The sequence below is a fragment of the Lontra canadensis genome, unplaced genomic scaffold (assembly GCF_010015895.1).
Source record: "Lontra canadensis isolate GAN:19392208 unplaced genomic scaffold, GSC_riverotter_1.0 scaffold3, whole genome shotgun sequence".
Classification (NCBI taxonomy): Eukaryota; Metazoa; Chordata; class Mammalia; order Carnivora; family Mustelidae; genus Lontra; species Lontra canadensis.
This window is the reverse complement of record NW_022630997.1, coordinates 33,832,654-33,846,336: the sequence shown is the minus strand read 5'-3', so window position 1 is coordinate 33,846,336 and position 13,683 is coordinate 33,832,654. Positions and strand designations below refer to the sequence as shown.

At 50.2% G+C, this 13,683-nt stretch overlaps 1 protein-coding gene across 1 annotated transcript; it reads left to right on the top strand.

The window, feature by feature from the left end:
- The first annotated feature begins 1,422 nt into the window (after positions 1-1,422).
- Positions 1,423-9,279, top strand: CUNH10orf99 (chromosome unknown C10orf99 homolog). The gene is made up of 3 exons (XM_032877952.1): positions 1,423-1,728; positions 3,411-3,500; positions 8,919-9,279. Exons 1-3 carry the CDS (start codon positions 1,659-1,661, stop codon positions 9,002-9,004), a joined length of 246 nt encoding a protein of 81 aa, XP_032733843.1. The 5' UTR covers positions 1,423-1,658; the 3' UTR covers positions 9,005-9,279.
- Positions 9,280-13,683: the final 4,404 nt, after the last annotated feature.

The window sequence follows — 13,683 nt, the reverse complement described above, 5'->3', positions numbered from 1 at the left end:
CAGCCCAAAGGTGTGTGGTTGTGCAGAGAACTCAGTGGGGCCCCCCCAAATGACCTCACATCAAAATAAATAAAATAGTGGTGCTCGTCCTTGATGTGGACCACGGATGCAATTCTAATGTCAGGAAACGTCTTTAGGAAACTGTGTGGAGCTTATGGGTCTGTAATGTTCAATCTAAGTGAGAACAGGGTGCTGGCTGGCAAGTGCAGCCTCAGGATCCAACCCACACTGCTCCCAGCCCTCTTTCCAACATGGGCTGCTTGGAAGTCTCTCCCAGGCTCCAGCTCCGGAGTTGTCCCTGGTCGGCTCTGGGGCGTCTTCCCGACCACACCCTCCTCCACGGCCACTGCCTGCTCAGAACACAGCCTGGACAGGGAATCGGGCAGGGGCTGGACAGGTGACTCCCATGATAAGATATATGGTCCTTAAGCCCAGTGGCCCAGCCAGTTGCTTTGTGTGGATTGCTTTTACAGTTTCTGCAAATGTGTTAAGAGTTGACTTTCAAAAACATCCCCAGCTACCAATTTGCTCACCAAGCTATCTGAGCATGGGGTTTAAATCGTATATCTAATCTCTAGCCAGAGAGGAGGGCCAGTGAAGCTCCCCACTGGCCAGGCTCTGACAGCAGGGAATGTGTGCATTGGCTGTCAGGAACCAGCAAGATCCCTGGTAATGGAACCGGATACTGGCTTCTTCCCATGTGCCCTTGGAAGCTGGAAACCAGAGAGATGGTTAGAAGGACATTAGGACATTACCACAAGGGCAAACACAATTCTGTGTATCTGCACGGCTGTCTCCACCAACAGAGGCTCCCTGAGGCCAGGCGCAGAGCCTTCAGCATCCCCTGTGCACATCCTAGCCCACAGAATATGTCCAGTTAGTAGGTGTTGATGGCGGACTCTTCCTTACACCTGCCCTTGTAAGATGTTTCCTTCCTCCGTACATTTGCTCAGGCTAACTCTGTACCCGAAGCGCCTTTTCATTTCATCCTAAGCATCTGTCAAGGTCCAGCTGCAGCCCCACCTCCTTCATGGCTCTTCACCGTGTCATTCATGGCCCCTCACACACGCGTGCTCATTCAGGCTTGTGTCCATCTCACCAATGGGAAGCAGACTCAGAGGCATTTCATGGCAAGTGCAAGGTCGCAGTGCTGTTAGATGGCAAAGAACTCAAACCCAGGTCATCTGATTCCAGGCTCTCTGCTCCCTACATTTCACAGATATCTTGACACTCTTCCCTGAGGCTTCGCAAAGGGTTTTATGGCCCTCCCAGCCTCATCTTAGGAATGATCAGGAAGATATGTGTTTGATGGGATAATTACTGACAGTAAAAGTTAACGTTCAACACTAGAAAGTGGCCCTTCCCTGGTGGGAGTTTCCCACTCTGACCACTGAGGCCGGTGCTGGGAGCTCCCAGGGCTGGGCATTTATAGCTCTGCGTGTTACAGTTCACTAAATACTCTCACATTCTTGAAAAGCTGGTTTTTTCCTCTTGGGAGCGGCTGACTCTACCCTTTATGAGAATTCCAGGGCTGCCTGTGGTGCCCTGCCCATTGGGAAACACCTTACTGTGTCACCCTATAAAAGTCTGAGGCGGCCCCAGGAGGACCTCTGCAGCACAGCTCTCTCCCCGGGACGTGAGGTTCTGGCCACCCCGCCATGAGGCTTCTAGTTGTCTCCAGGCTGCTCTGCATCTTGCTCCTCTGCTTCTCCATCTTCTCCACAGAAGGTAGGGCCCTCTCCTGGGGTGCCGGCTCCTGAGCGGAAGGCAGGGCCTGGGGAGGTTGGAATCAGGTAACTCCCGAGGGCAAGGCCCCCAGGAGGCAGGCCTGGGGCTGGAAAGACAGGCTCACCCTCCGAAATCTGTGGCACCTCTCTCCACAGTGGCAGCACCACCCGATCTACATCCATAACCCCAGCTCCCCTAACACACACACACACACACACACACACACACACACACACACAAGCTATATAGAAAGTGATGTGATTACTACAAGCACACAACTTCCCGGCAAGACTGATTCTTGCACCTGAATCCTACCTAGCTAGAAATGCTGGAGCCACTCTGCTGTACGCATATCATGCTTTCAGGACAGGAAGTTGGAAGAGTGGACTGTCGGAGTCTGAACATCGTCAGATCTCATGCACAGCAACCATGTGCAGCAGACGCAGCAGAGCGGATGCATGGGGTGCGGTGAGGGGACATGTTTTGTGTGTTTGCAAGTAGGGGAGATATTCCTCGCACCTCTGTGGATATGCATATTTTAGTCTCCTGCCTTTCTTGTTTCAAGTAACTATTTTGAGCTTTTTCTCTTGCCTCTCTCTTGCCTCCACTAGACCATGCCTATTACTATGATTATCATTATTATTATTATTAGCAATTATGGTTATTTTAACATTTATTGGAGTTGGGGATACAGACATGTATAGAGATGGGGCAAAACACACCCATACCTTCATGACTCAAGAATACCATGTTCAACCTTTTATTTCTTTTTAATATTGCAGGCAAGCATTTTCTTTCTTGAAATTGATATATCTCTATATGTTCAATGCTGTATCTCTTTTGTTATCACTGTATTATTATAATCACCAAAGATACTTATGATTGAAATTATTCTGGAAGCATTTACACCAGAATATCAACAGCCATAGTCTCTGAGCTTTACGATCATAAGAAGTATCGGTTTTCTAAAGTTTTTGCCATGAACGTTGCTGCATATGTAATATGGGAAACAGTGATTAGAATTGCTCGTCGGCACAGTCCAAAGCAATGCAGTCTACCAGACCTCGGATTTGGGGCCATGTGAGAGGCTGCCACTGTTACCTCAATGACAGCTCGTTGAAGATAAATACCTTTCCCCATAAAGTCTCTGGTCCATTTAGGAGCATTGCTGGCATAGGCTCCAACATGTGTTATTTAAGTAATATTTGGAGGTATAACATGCCATCCAGTGAATGTGTTACGATGAATTTCATGCTTCGACATTTAGATGGTTCACAACGTTGCACTGTTTTACGCATGTGGTAAAAAGCATATCTGTAATATCAAACATGTCTTGTATTTAAGATTATTTTCTTAGGCTAGATGGCCAAAGGGAGAATACTGAGTTAACGGGCATAGACACTTTGAGCGATGGTGTTGTTTTTTGGACAGGAACGTGAGGAAGACGGTAGCTGCCCACACAGATTTTGTTCTTTCTGGAAAAAAAATAATAATAATCACCCCCAGGCCTACCCTTCCCCCCTCGGCCCTCCCATAGCCTGGCCCATCCTGATTTTCCTTGAATAAATACTCCTGACCCCTGCACCTTGGGAGTGAAGACATATTCAAGTCATTCCTTCACAGATCCCAATCCCATGGTGTCTCCTAAGGAAGGGTCTCTGCCCCTCTGTGTCCACCCTCAGGGAGAAAAAATTCTAGTCATCTCAGCAGGCCCTGGAAACGCAGACTGTGCTGTTCCCGAGTTCCTAACCCTGCCCTGACGACCCGGAAAGGTAAGCACAGCGCCCTGTCCAGATGGTTAAGAAAAGCTTCTGGGGAGGCCATGGGACAGGTGGTACATGTGGGTCAGCCCCCAGCTGTGCCTGACATGGAGGGGCCACAGCAGATGTGACCCTGGCCTCATGGAACTTCCTGTCTAATGCAGAGAACCATACCCTCCCTGCCAATAAAAGTCAAAGAAGTAATCATTTTGAACCAAATACCTTCTGTCAAGAGAAAGAACAGAATGCGATTTGAAATGATACCAGGAACAACCCCTACCCTGGGTGGGTGACATCAGAAGAGGCCACATTTGAGACCTGAAGAAAGGCAAGGAGTCTGAAGGAGGAATGTGGAGGGGAGTGTTCAGGCAGAGGTAGCAGCAGGCATGGGGGCCTGAGATGGGCAAGAAGGGGCCATGGAAGACAGAAGAGAGGCTGGTGAGTCAGGGGGTGTCCACAGAAGCTACCACCCAAGGCAAGGCTGACCTCATGAGTTGGCACATGAAAAAAGGTGATCAAGAGGGGGTATAGCTCAGGGGAAGAGCATTTGACTGAAAAAAGGTGATCAGTAGGGGAATGGGATTCACAGGTTCAGAGAGTCCCAGGGTACAAGCTGGACGTGCAGAGCTGGGTTCCATGCCAGGGTGAGGTCTTGAGGAACAAGACTGCCCTCTCCCATAAGGCCTGGCAGGGGGGCACTGGATGCTGAAGGAGACAAGCCCAAGGGGGCCTGCAGACCCCCAGTTTCCAGCACTGGCCTAGGCTGGGTGCCTGCTGGTGCATGCATGGCGGTTGCCTGGTCCCAGTGTGCAGTTAGCACCACTAGACTTCCACTGGCCTTCAGTAGAAGGGCCCCATGGCCCGGAGCAGGCAGAGTACACAGGGGAAAGCAGCAGAGCCTTGAGCCACAGACCTGACACTAATCCAGGGCTCCTGCCCCCTACTCTCTGTAGCCTAAAGTCCCTCCCAGGGGTCTGAGCAGGCCCCATTCATGCTGGCTCCCCCGGGGGCATGGCCCACGGAGCCCATGACCGGAGTTAGAGCCTCCAACCCACCCACAGCCAACTACTGAGAGTCCTGTGCCAGGGGAGCTTGGGTGTGAAGGAGAAGAAGGGAGGGAGACAGGATAGCTTAGTATCAGGCCACTTCTCTGGAGAAGCTGACAGCCCCTCCTTCCAAACTGGCATCACATGAATTTGGGGTGGGATAAAAATAACCAGTACTCACACACTGGACCCAAGTGTGAAGTACCCGCCCAGGAGAGGTGAGAGTAAGTCACTAACTGACAGACTGTGGCTCCGCTCCCTGCTGAGGCCCCAGCCAGTGGTGGTGGTGGTGGTGGTGGTGGTGGTGGTGGAGGAAGAGGAGGAGGAGGAAGAGGAGGAGGAGGGGGAGGAGTGTTTCCACGAAATAAATAAGGCAAAACCCTAGGGAAGAGAGAGGTAGAGTCCTTCCCTGCTGAGTGAGCTCATCCCCAAACCCCTCCCCAGGATGTACTCACAGGCTGTAAAAAGAAGTTAAGGATGTGCACACACGCACACGCACACACACACACGGACACGCAAACGTGCACACGCACAAACACACAGTTCCTAGGAGAAACAGCTAGGTTAACTCCTTGAGCACAGTACAAGGGCAGCTGTTTTGTTAGTGACTCAACACTTTAGAATAATCTAGGTGCATAACTTCCATGTTGACTCTGGAGTTCTCTCTCTCTCTCTCTGTGTGTGTGTATATATATATACACACACACACACATATAAAATTATATATTTTTAATTTAAAAATATATTTTTTAATTCAATTGCAGAAACTTGCAAACAACTTCGAACATAAAGAGCGTACAGGTCCCTATTATATAATCTCATTTAAATCCTCAGAACCACCCCAGGGAAGCATTGTCCTCCTTTTACAGATTGGGAAACTGAGACTCAGAAAGAATCTGAGGCAGAGCCAGGAACCCGTGTCTATCCACCTCTTTCCACTGCAACAAATTGCCTCCTCCATAGAGAGCAGCTTTCCTGCAGTGAGCTCCAGAAGAAATGCCCATGCCCAAGACCTCAGATTGCCCCAAAGCAGAGCACCTTCTGGGCTGGAATCCCAGCTCCACCACCTGCTAGCTGCGTGCTCTTGAACATGTCACCCAGCTCTGATAAGCCTCAGTCTCCTCACCTGTGAAAGGGTATGATACTAGAATTTACCATGCCAGGCTCGGGTAAGGAGTCAGTGAGGTCGTGACTATAAAGGCAGGTGTTAGCCTGTCACCGAGTACCCCATCAACACATCCTACTGTTGCTGTGGAGGAAGTCGGAGCCTTGCCAGGGCACCTGAAGGAGGCCAGAGATTTCCACACTGAAAACCAAAGCCTAAGGTGGTCCCACCCGCCATTTTCCAGGCCCGACCCTGGTGCTTACACAATACTGCCCAGTCAACAGCAGAGGGACTGGGGGAGCCAAGCTCGGGGAATTTGGCCTCTCTACTCCTCTTCCCTGACATATGAGTGTCTGTACACCTGTCTGTCCGAGGAGAAAATAACTGAGTGTGCCTAGAGGATGTCCCTGAGCTGACACCACCAGCTACGATACACACCACTCTTCAAACATCTTTCCAGGGCCTTGCTTCATATGCAAGTGCAGTGCTAGGCCTGTGGGCATTACTGAAAGTGGCAGGCACAGGACTCTGGGTCAGTTCCACAAAACCAACACCCAAAATCGATGGGCTGAATGAATGACCAATTTGCTAAATTTACTGCATTTACCAGTTTGCCAAAAAAGAAAAAAAAAAGCTCTTTCAAAGTAGTTGAAAAGTTTTGTATAAATCTGTATGGCAGCATATCATGGCAGCATTTTTTTTTTTTTTTTGATGGAGTGTTCAATTTGTGAACTCTCTTGGAGTTTGAGGGACATCAAGGTGAGGCAGGGGCAGAATGACAGCAGTTTAGGCCCCACCTGGGGCCTCTATTAGGTCACTTTCCATCCAGGTGTTCTGAGGCTGTTGATGAGAAAGCTCTGGGGGGAAGGCTAGGAAGTCTTTCTGGAAGACCCCTGGAGCATGAGCATGTACCTGCCCCTCCCACAGACGGCCTGGAACCCAAGAGTTCCATTCCACCTTCCCTGTTTTGAAGACAAGCAAAATTACTTGACCCACAGTAAGGAGACAGGGTGGGATGGGCCCAGAGAAATTCTCCCCTACTATGGGGTTGTCCTTATCTTTGGGAAGGGGCCCAAACTGCAGAGACTAAGATTACCCACTGAGGACCACGAGTGTGATGACTTGAGGGTTTTGGCGACTTTGGGTGACACCTGGGTGGACACAGGGCCAGTACCATGGACCCTGGAAGGGAGGAGGTGAAGAGGGTGCCCTGTCTGTCCTGTCCAGTGGGTCAGTCGATCAGAAGCTCTCATAGCAGTAGCCTGCTTCCTTGGGGTTATACTTATGAGCCATAGCTACATAACAAAACACTCCCGGGGCAAGCTCAGGTCATGATCTCAGGGTCTTGAGATCGAGTACTGCATCGGGTTCCCTGCTCAGTGAGGAGTCTGCTTCTCCCTCTCCCTCTGCCCCATCCCCTGCTTATCCTCTCTCTCCCTATCTCTCTCTTAAATAAATAAAATCTTTAAAAAAAATTCCCAACTTCAGTGGCCCAAAGCAACATGTATTTCGTATTTTCCACGAATCTACAGGTCAGCTGAGCAGTTCTTCAGCTATGGTGATGTTGGCTGGGCCCTCTTACATGTTTGGGGGTTGGTGATCTGCAAATGTGGGATGGTCTCAGTCCGGCACCTGGACCCTGTTCCACATGGTCTCTCCTCCAACAGGCTAGCTCCAACTTGTTCACAGAAGCTGCAGGGTTCCACCTATGTGAATGAGGGCACCCCAGGCTTCTTGAGGCCTCAAAACTGGCCCAGCTTTATCTCTGCTGCATTCATTTGGTCAAAGCAAGTCACCAGGGCAGCCCAGCTTGAAGGAGCAGAGAAATAGATTCCATATCTTGGTGGAGAAGGTACAACTGTCACCTTTGACACCCTGTCAAAACAGGGTGGAGAATTGCAACTATATTTGCAATAAGTCAACCACTGTATTTATTGTAGGAACCAGAGAAGAGAGTCTTGGGGATCTGAAGGAGGTGGACAGGGGGTGGAAATAGGGTTCGGGAATCATGGTCCTCCATCAGAAATGCTAGTGAAAAATCCTCGCAACATGATATTAATAGAAAAGATAATTTCACACTGTATAGTACTGTGACAATCACATTTGGAAGATGAAAGCACTTTCAAATAAGGAAAAAAAAATACAAAGAAAACCACACCAATACTAGCACAGATTTATGGTTAAGATATGAGGCCATGCATAATTTATGATAATTAAATTTATTTTTTATAGTCAGTAGCTATATAGCAATTATTGTATAGCATTTACATCTGCTAACTCACAATAATTTTAAGAGTTAGATGCTATTACTGTCCCCACTTTTACAGATGAGGGGCCAAAGCATAGAGAGGTTGGTCACCCAGCTAGTAAGCAGGTGGTAAAGCTAGGGCTTTGAAACCAAACCCTCTGGTTCCAGATTCTGTTTTCAACTCTCACACCACTTTGCACATGGTAACAATCTGGAAACTGAAGGAGAAAAAAAAAAAAGAATAATCCCATCACAGCAATTTAGTAACTCTTCTCATTTGTTTCTTTTGTTTTTATCTTAATGCAACCATGTTTCATTTTTATTGTATCTCATTTTTTTCATGTTAAAATGAACATTACATCATGAGCATTTTTCTTCCTGTTGCTACCTAGTCTTCATAATCACAGGGTTTTATCACCACTAGCCATGTGCCATTGTAAGATACCAATACTAACATACTATTTCTCCACCACACAATATTCAGCTTGCTTTCAGAAATTTTTTTCTGGTATTCAAAACCAAACTATAAAGAACAGTTTGATGCCTGAGGGGTTTTTTCTTGTGCATTATTCCTCCCATAAGTGGAACGGGTCTGTCAAGATGCAAACATAGCTTTGAGACACACGTTGCCTGCAACATGCTCTCTGGGAGGAGAGAGCCCGAGGGCTCCGAGGGCCTGCGAGGACATGTAGGTGCACCCTCCTACCGCGGCCATCAGAACCACGCCTCCCAGACCCGTCAGCTTCAGTGGACTGTGCTCTTGACGGAGCCAGTTTAGCTCATAAGCCGCCTTCTCTCCATCTTCTGCCGGTAAATCAGATTTCTTGCTGATGCTACTAAAATAAACTGAACCAGTCATATTTGCCATGAAAGATCCCTTCTGGGCCTCCGGGAAGGAGATAACCTTCTTGCCTTGATTTTTAAAAACTCTTTGTGCCTAGAAATGAACCTTGCTTGTGTTGTCTCCTTTCTCCACCCCAATTCTGCCTGCCTCTCTGGCTCTTATCTTGTCTGCACCACCACCTTCCCAGGTCGCCGTGTGAGGATCTGCAGACTGTGTAACTTCAAGCCAGAGTCCCGGCTTTGGGTGGTACCTGGGGCTCTTCCGCAAGTGTAATGCTCCCCAGACAAGGCTGCATGCTGCTGAGACCCTCATGCCCAGTGCCCGAGACATCCAGAAGTCTCGGGTTCTCCCAGGATGCTCCTTTTGAAGCTGGGGCTGATGGCAAAAATGTCAAGAGCTTTGGCCCATGGAAGTTTCTGCCCATGAACCACGAACCTCTTCTCTTAAAGACACAACATTTCTTGCCTGCCGTGTTAGACTGTACTCATAATGCCTTTTAGAAAAACCTAAACCAGAATTTTCTGAAAACCACAACATGAATACTAAGGTCAAAACTCTGGAATGCCTGTCTTGCTGTGGGACCTTGAACAAGTAAGTTAGCTTCTCTAGGTTCATGCTGGCTTGTAAAGTTCAGAGAGAAAAAAAACCCTCCAGGGAAGACCCTTCAGTCACCGGCATCAGTGGGTTTCACTACCCTTTTCAACCTTCATAGCAGTGAGCTGGGAGTTGGAGGGATTCACCTTGGGCAGGAAGGGCCCTGAGAAAGTTCTGGAATTCCCAGAGGCCAGTCCCAGTTGTGCCACCAACTTTAAGAGCTATTCAGGTCCAGCCCACCTGGTCTGAGTCCCCACCTGGCCCCTCCAGTGTGGACGGTCAAGATTCCACTGTGACGTGGAGCAGCTGCAGATCCAGACAATTTAGAGCCTGCTAGGGTGCAGGGTAACAGGCCCGCAAGAGCAGAGGCCAAGTCTGCAGAGGCTCCGACGTCCTGAGATATGCATAGCCTTTATCCATCCCACACCCGATGGCCCCTGGAGGAAACCCTTCCTAACTTCCTGATGTGAGTCTGCTGGAAAGAACACCAAAGCTCACAAATAATAAATAAATGCATAAAACCCATGGCACATCCCAGTTTGAGAAAGTCAACAATGGGGCCTGAGCCACAGCTTTCTGCTAGAGGAGACCCGTCCCCCGAAACCTCTCCTGCAGGCCACCCCTTCATCACAGCAAAATCTAACTCTGAAAAGGGGGAGTGGCACTACTAACAATGGCAAAGGTCTTGGTCTGACACAACAGGACTCAAATCCCAGTCCTGTCCAGGATTTTCTGTGTGACCTGGGCAAGTCAGTTCCTTTTTCTGTAAACTGCAGAGCCCAGGACCCATTTGGAGGGCTGACAGGAGGCTCCCGCATACAAATGAATGTAAAGGGCCCACAAAGGGGCTGGCACACAGGACTAGCTTCAGGAAGTCCCTGCCTTCCCTGCCCTCCCCCAGGGCTGAGCTTCTGCCCACAATGAGCCCCGGCTCTGGAGCTGTGACTCAGACGGAACAGATGGCCCAGGTCTAAGAGGCTTATCTCTCTGTAAAGCTTCCTTCTTATCTGATTCTCCTGGCAAGGTGAGAAACCCCTCCCCATGCCTCCCCCATAGCCAAGTCTGTGAGTGCCAGGCCCACCAGGAGCAAGGCTGGTGGGCAGAGGTTCTCTGGCACGGAGCTCTGGGGACAGCAGTCCCAGGGCCAGCCATAACCCTTACTTTGCCGTCGGCCAAACCTTTCACTTCCATTTCGGAGGCTGCATCCATGGGCTGGTTCATTCCACTCACCTATCCCCGCAGTAGGCAATGGTCAGACAGCACTAGGTTCTGAGGCTCAGACATGAACCAATGTGGTCCTTGCGGGCTAAGAGGCACTGTGGTGTGAGCACTGGGGCAGAAACAGAGGGACATGCCCAGAGAGGGAGGGAAAAGATGACCTGACGCTTGAGTTGAGTTAGGGGAGAGTTCCAGCTGGAGAAGGGATGTGTGTGCATAAGTACAAGCATGTGTAGATGTGTGCATGTGTGCGTGTGTGTGTGTGTGTGTGTGTACGTGTGCCTGTGTGGGGCAGAGGGTGAAGAAGGGAGCAGTCAAGGCCAGGCAGAAGACTTGAGTGAGGAGAATTCCCAGCAACTGGACAGCAGGATCAGGGGACAAAGGGAAAGCAGAGAATTCCATCTGGGGCGTCCAGACTGTCATTAGATGCTGGAAGTTTAACCTAAGGACGATGAAGAGCCCGACGTATTTGCAAGCAGGAGGGAATGCAGAGAGAAAGGGCCATTAGGAGGAGATGGAATGAGCTAGAACCAAGGCAGGGCCATCGGCAAGGCACAGAGGAGAGGAATTAAAGGGTTCTGCGTACCAGCGGAGTGGCCTTACAGACTTGGTAGCTGGGTGGGCTGTGGACACAGGCCCATGGTGCACATTCCTGTGCTGGGACAGACCCTCACCAGGAACCCCCTTGACAAGGGTCACCACGCAGCTACCAGCAGGGAGACAGCTGACTATTCCACATCCTTGTCCCCAGTCCTTCCCCTCTCCTCTCCATCACCACCAACCCCACCCCCACTGTGCAAGACACAGGTAAGGAAAACACTCACACCTAACTAGACATGTGTGCTTGAGAGTCAGCCAGGAAGAACAATTCAGAGGCTGTGTGTCCACCACTGAGCGAAGTCTAACCTTATGCTCAAGAAAGCACAAGCCCCAGGAGCCTCAGCGTCCTTGTCGGCAGGAAAGACCAGTTTCTTAGTGTACACAAATAAAAAGAGGACACAGCCAGCCACTGGGGAAAGGAGGAGGGTGTCTGTGGGGCAGGAATGCAGCACCTGCAGCTCTGAGCCCCCGGCTTACAGGGAGACCAGCCCCAGGTAGGATGGGCAAGGACCTTCAGGGACACCAGCCCCTCAGAGCAGCCCAGGCCAAAAGTGGGAGGCACAAAAGGGAGCTGAGGGCCCTGCTCCTGCCTGCCGCCCTCCAACTCCCCATCTCTTCTTCCTCTGGGAAGTGAGGGAAAGTGTAAGACCCTCTCCCAAGCAGAGATTCCCATGCAGACCTGGAGGCTGGCCAAAGGCCAAAACCTTTCCTTCCCACTCTCTCCCCTGTGGGATGTCACCTCCAGAAGTTGCACCATGAAGAACGTCACTCTCGAAGGGTAGATCGAGTCTATGGGGAACGTCTGATGAATAAGGTTATTTGAGACTACTGGAGATCCTGGGGTGCCTGGGCTCAGTGGGTTGGGCCTCTGCCTTCAGCTCGGGTCATGATCTCAGGGTCCTGGAATCGAGCCCCGCGTTGGGTTCTCCGCTCGGTGGAGAGCCTGCTTCCCCCTCTCTCTGCCTGCTGCTCTAACTACTTGTGATCTATCTGTCAGATAAATAAATAAAATCTTAAAAAAGAAAAAAAGACTGCTGGGGATCCCATGAGTACTCCAAACATCCAGAAGTGACTCGAATTTGTAAAACTCGAATTCTTATTTTGCCCTTAATTGACTCCCTGAAGAACCTAGACAGAGTGGCTGCTGGCACTAGTGTCACTAGGGAAAGTGTGCAGTCCCCATGGCAACCCCCTGGCTGCGGAGGACACATGACATAGGTGACAGAGCACAGGCTTCACAGATGTGGGTTCAAATGAGGGTCCTGTCAGGTGCCGACTGGGTGACATCAGGTCAGGTGTCCTCTTGGAGCCCCAGATTCCCCACCTGTAAAATGAAGCTGACCCCCTGTCACACAGGGCTGCTGGGGAGACTAAGAAAACAAGAAGTGCCTGGCTCTGAAATAGAAAAGCTGAATGGTGGTCACAGACCTGCTTCCACCAAACTACAAGAATCCAGCTCTCGGCCCCGTCCCCACCGCCATTCAGGATAGGGTCCTCCTGGACCGATCTCTTCCCTGGCTCACCGCATGCCCTTCACAGCCCTCCATGCTCACCCGCTCTGCTGACTCGGCTCCGAGCTGATTTGGGGGCAAACTGTGCAAGGCAGACCACCTTCTGGAGCACGGCAGAGGCCACACCCCGACTGGCTAATGGTCACGAGGGACCCCCCACGTGACTTCCCTGACTGACTCCACAGCATCATAAAACTTCTAGGGTGGGAATGTGTCCAAGCTTCTAGTCTGCTGTCCCAAGCAGTGGCTGGACCTTGCCTGTTGACTAGCAGCTTTGTACCATGTGGACAGGTCCAGAGGCAACTGGCAGACTTGTTATCAACAGCTCTGCCTCTGGAAAAGATCTTCGGCTCATCTGTTGTTTAATCTGTCAAACCGCACTGCCCCTGAGGAGTTGCAAAGTGTGAACCAGAAGGTGGGAAAGCAGAACAGAAAAATAGGTTCTTCTAAACATCAAAAGGCAGCCATGTCACTTGTTCAATTCAGTGTTTATTATTATTTTTAAAGATTTTATTTATTTGTTTATTTATTTGACAGAGAGCAAGAATAAGAGAGCACAAAGCAGGGGGAGCAGCAGAGGGAGTGACAGATGGAGAGGAAGAAGCAGGTTCCCTGTTGAGCAAGCAACCAGACACAGGGCTCTGGGATCGTGACCTGAGCCGAGGGCAGACACTCAAGCAGCTGAGCCACCCAGGGGCCCCGTCAACTCAGTGTTCAGAGACACTGTGGGTGTGAGCACGTATCCCTGTGCGGCAGTCTCCAGCACTCTCTGCTGCCTGTCCCTCAGCCTCTTCACACACTAGCCTCCTGCCTGGCTCAGGAGGCATTCAGTGGATGCTCGTGCCTACCGTGCCTACTGCAGTCTACCCACTTAAGGATGGATGGAGGGGGAAGGAGCATGTCAATGGCATGCAGACGATTAGCTACTGACTAGGATCAAGAAGCAAGAGTTATGACGTCATCAGGGACCTTGTCATGCATTCATTACTCAGTCACTCCTTCAGCTGGTCAACAACTACCCACTGAGGA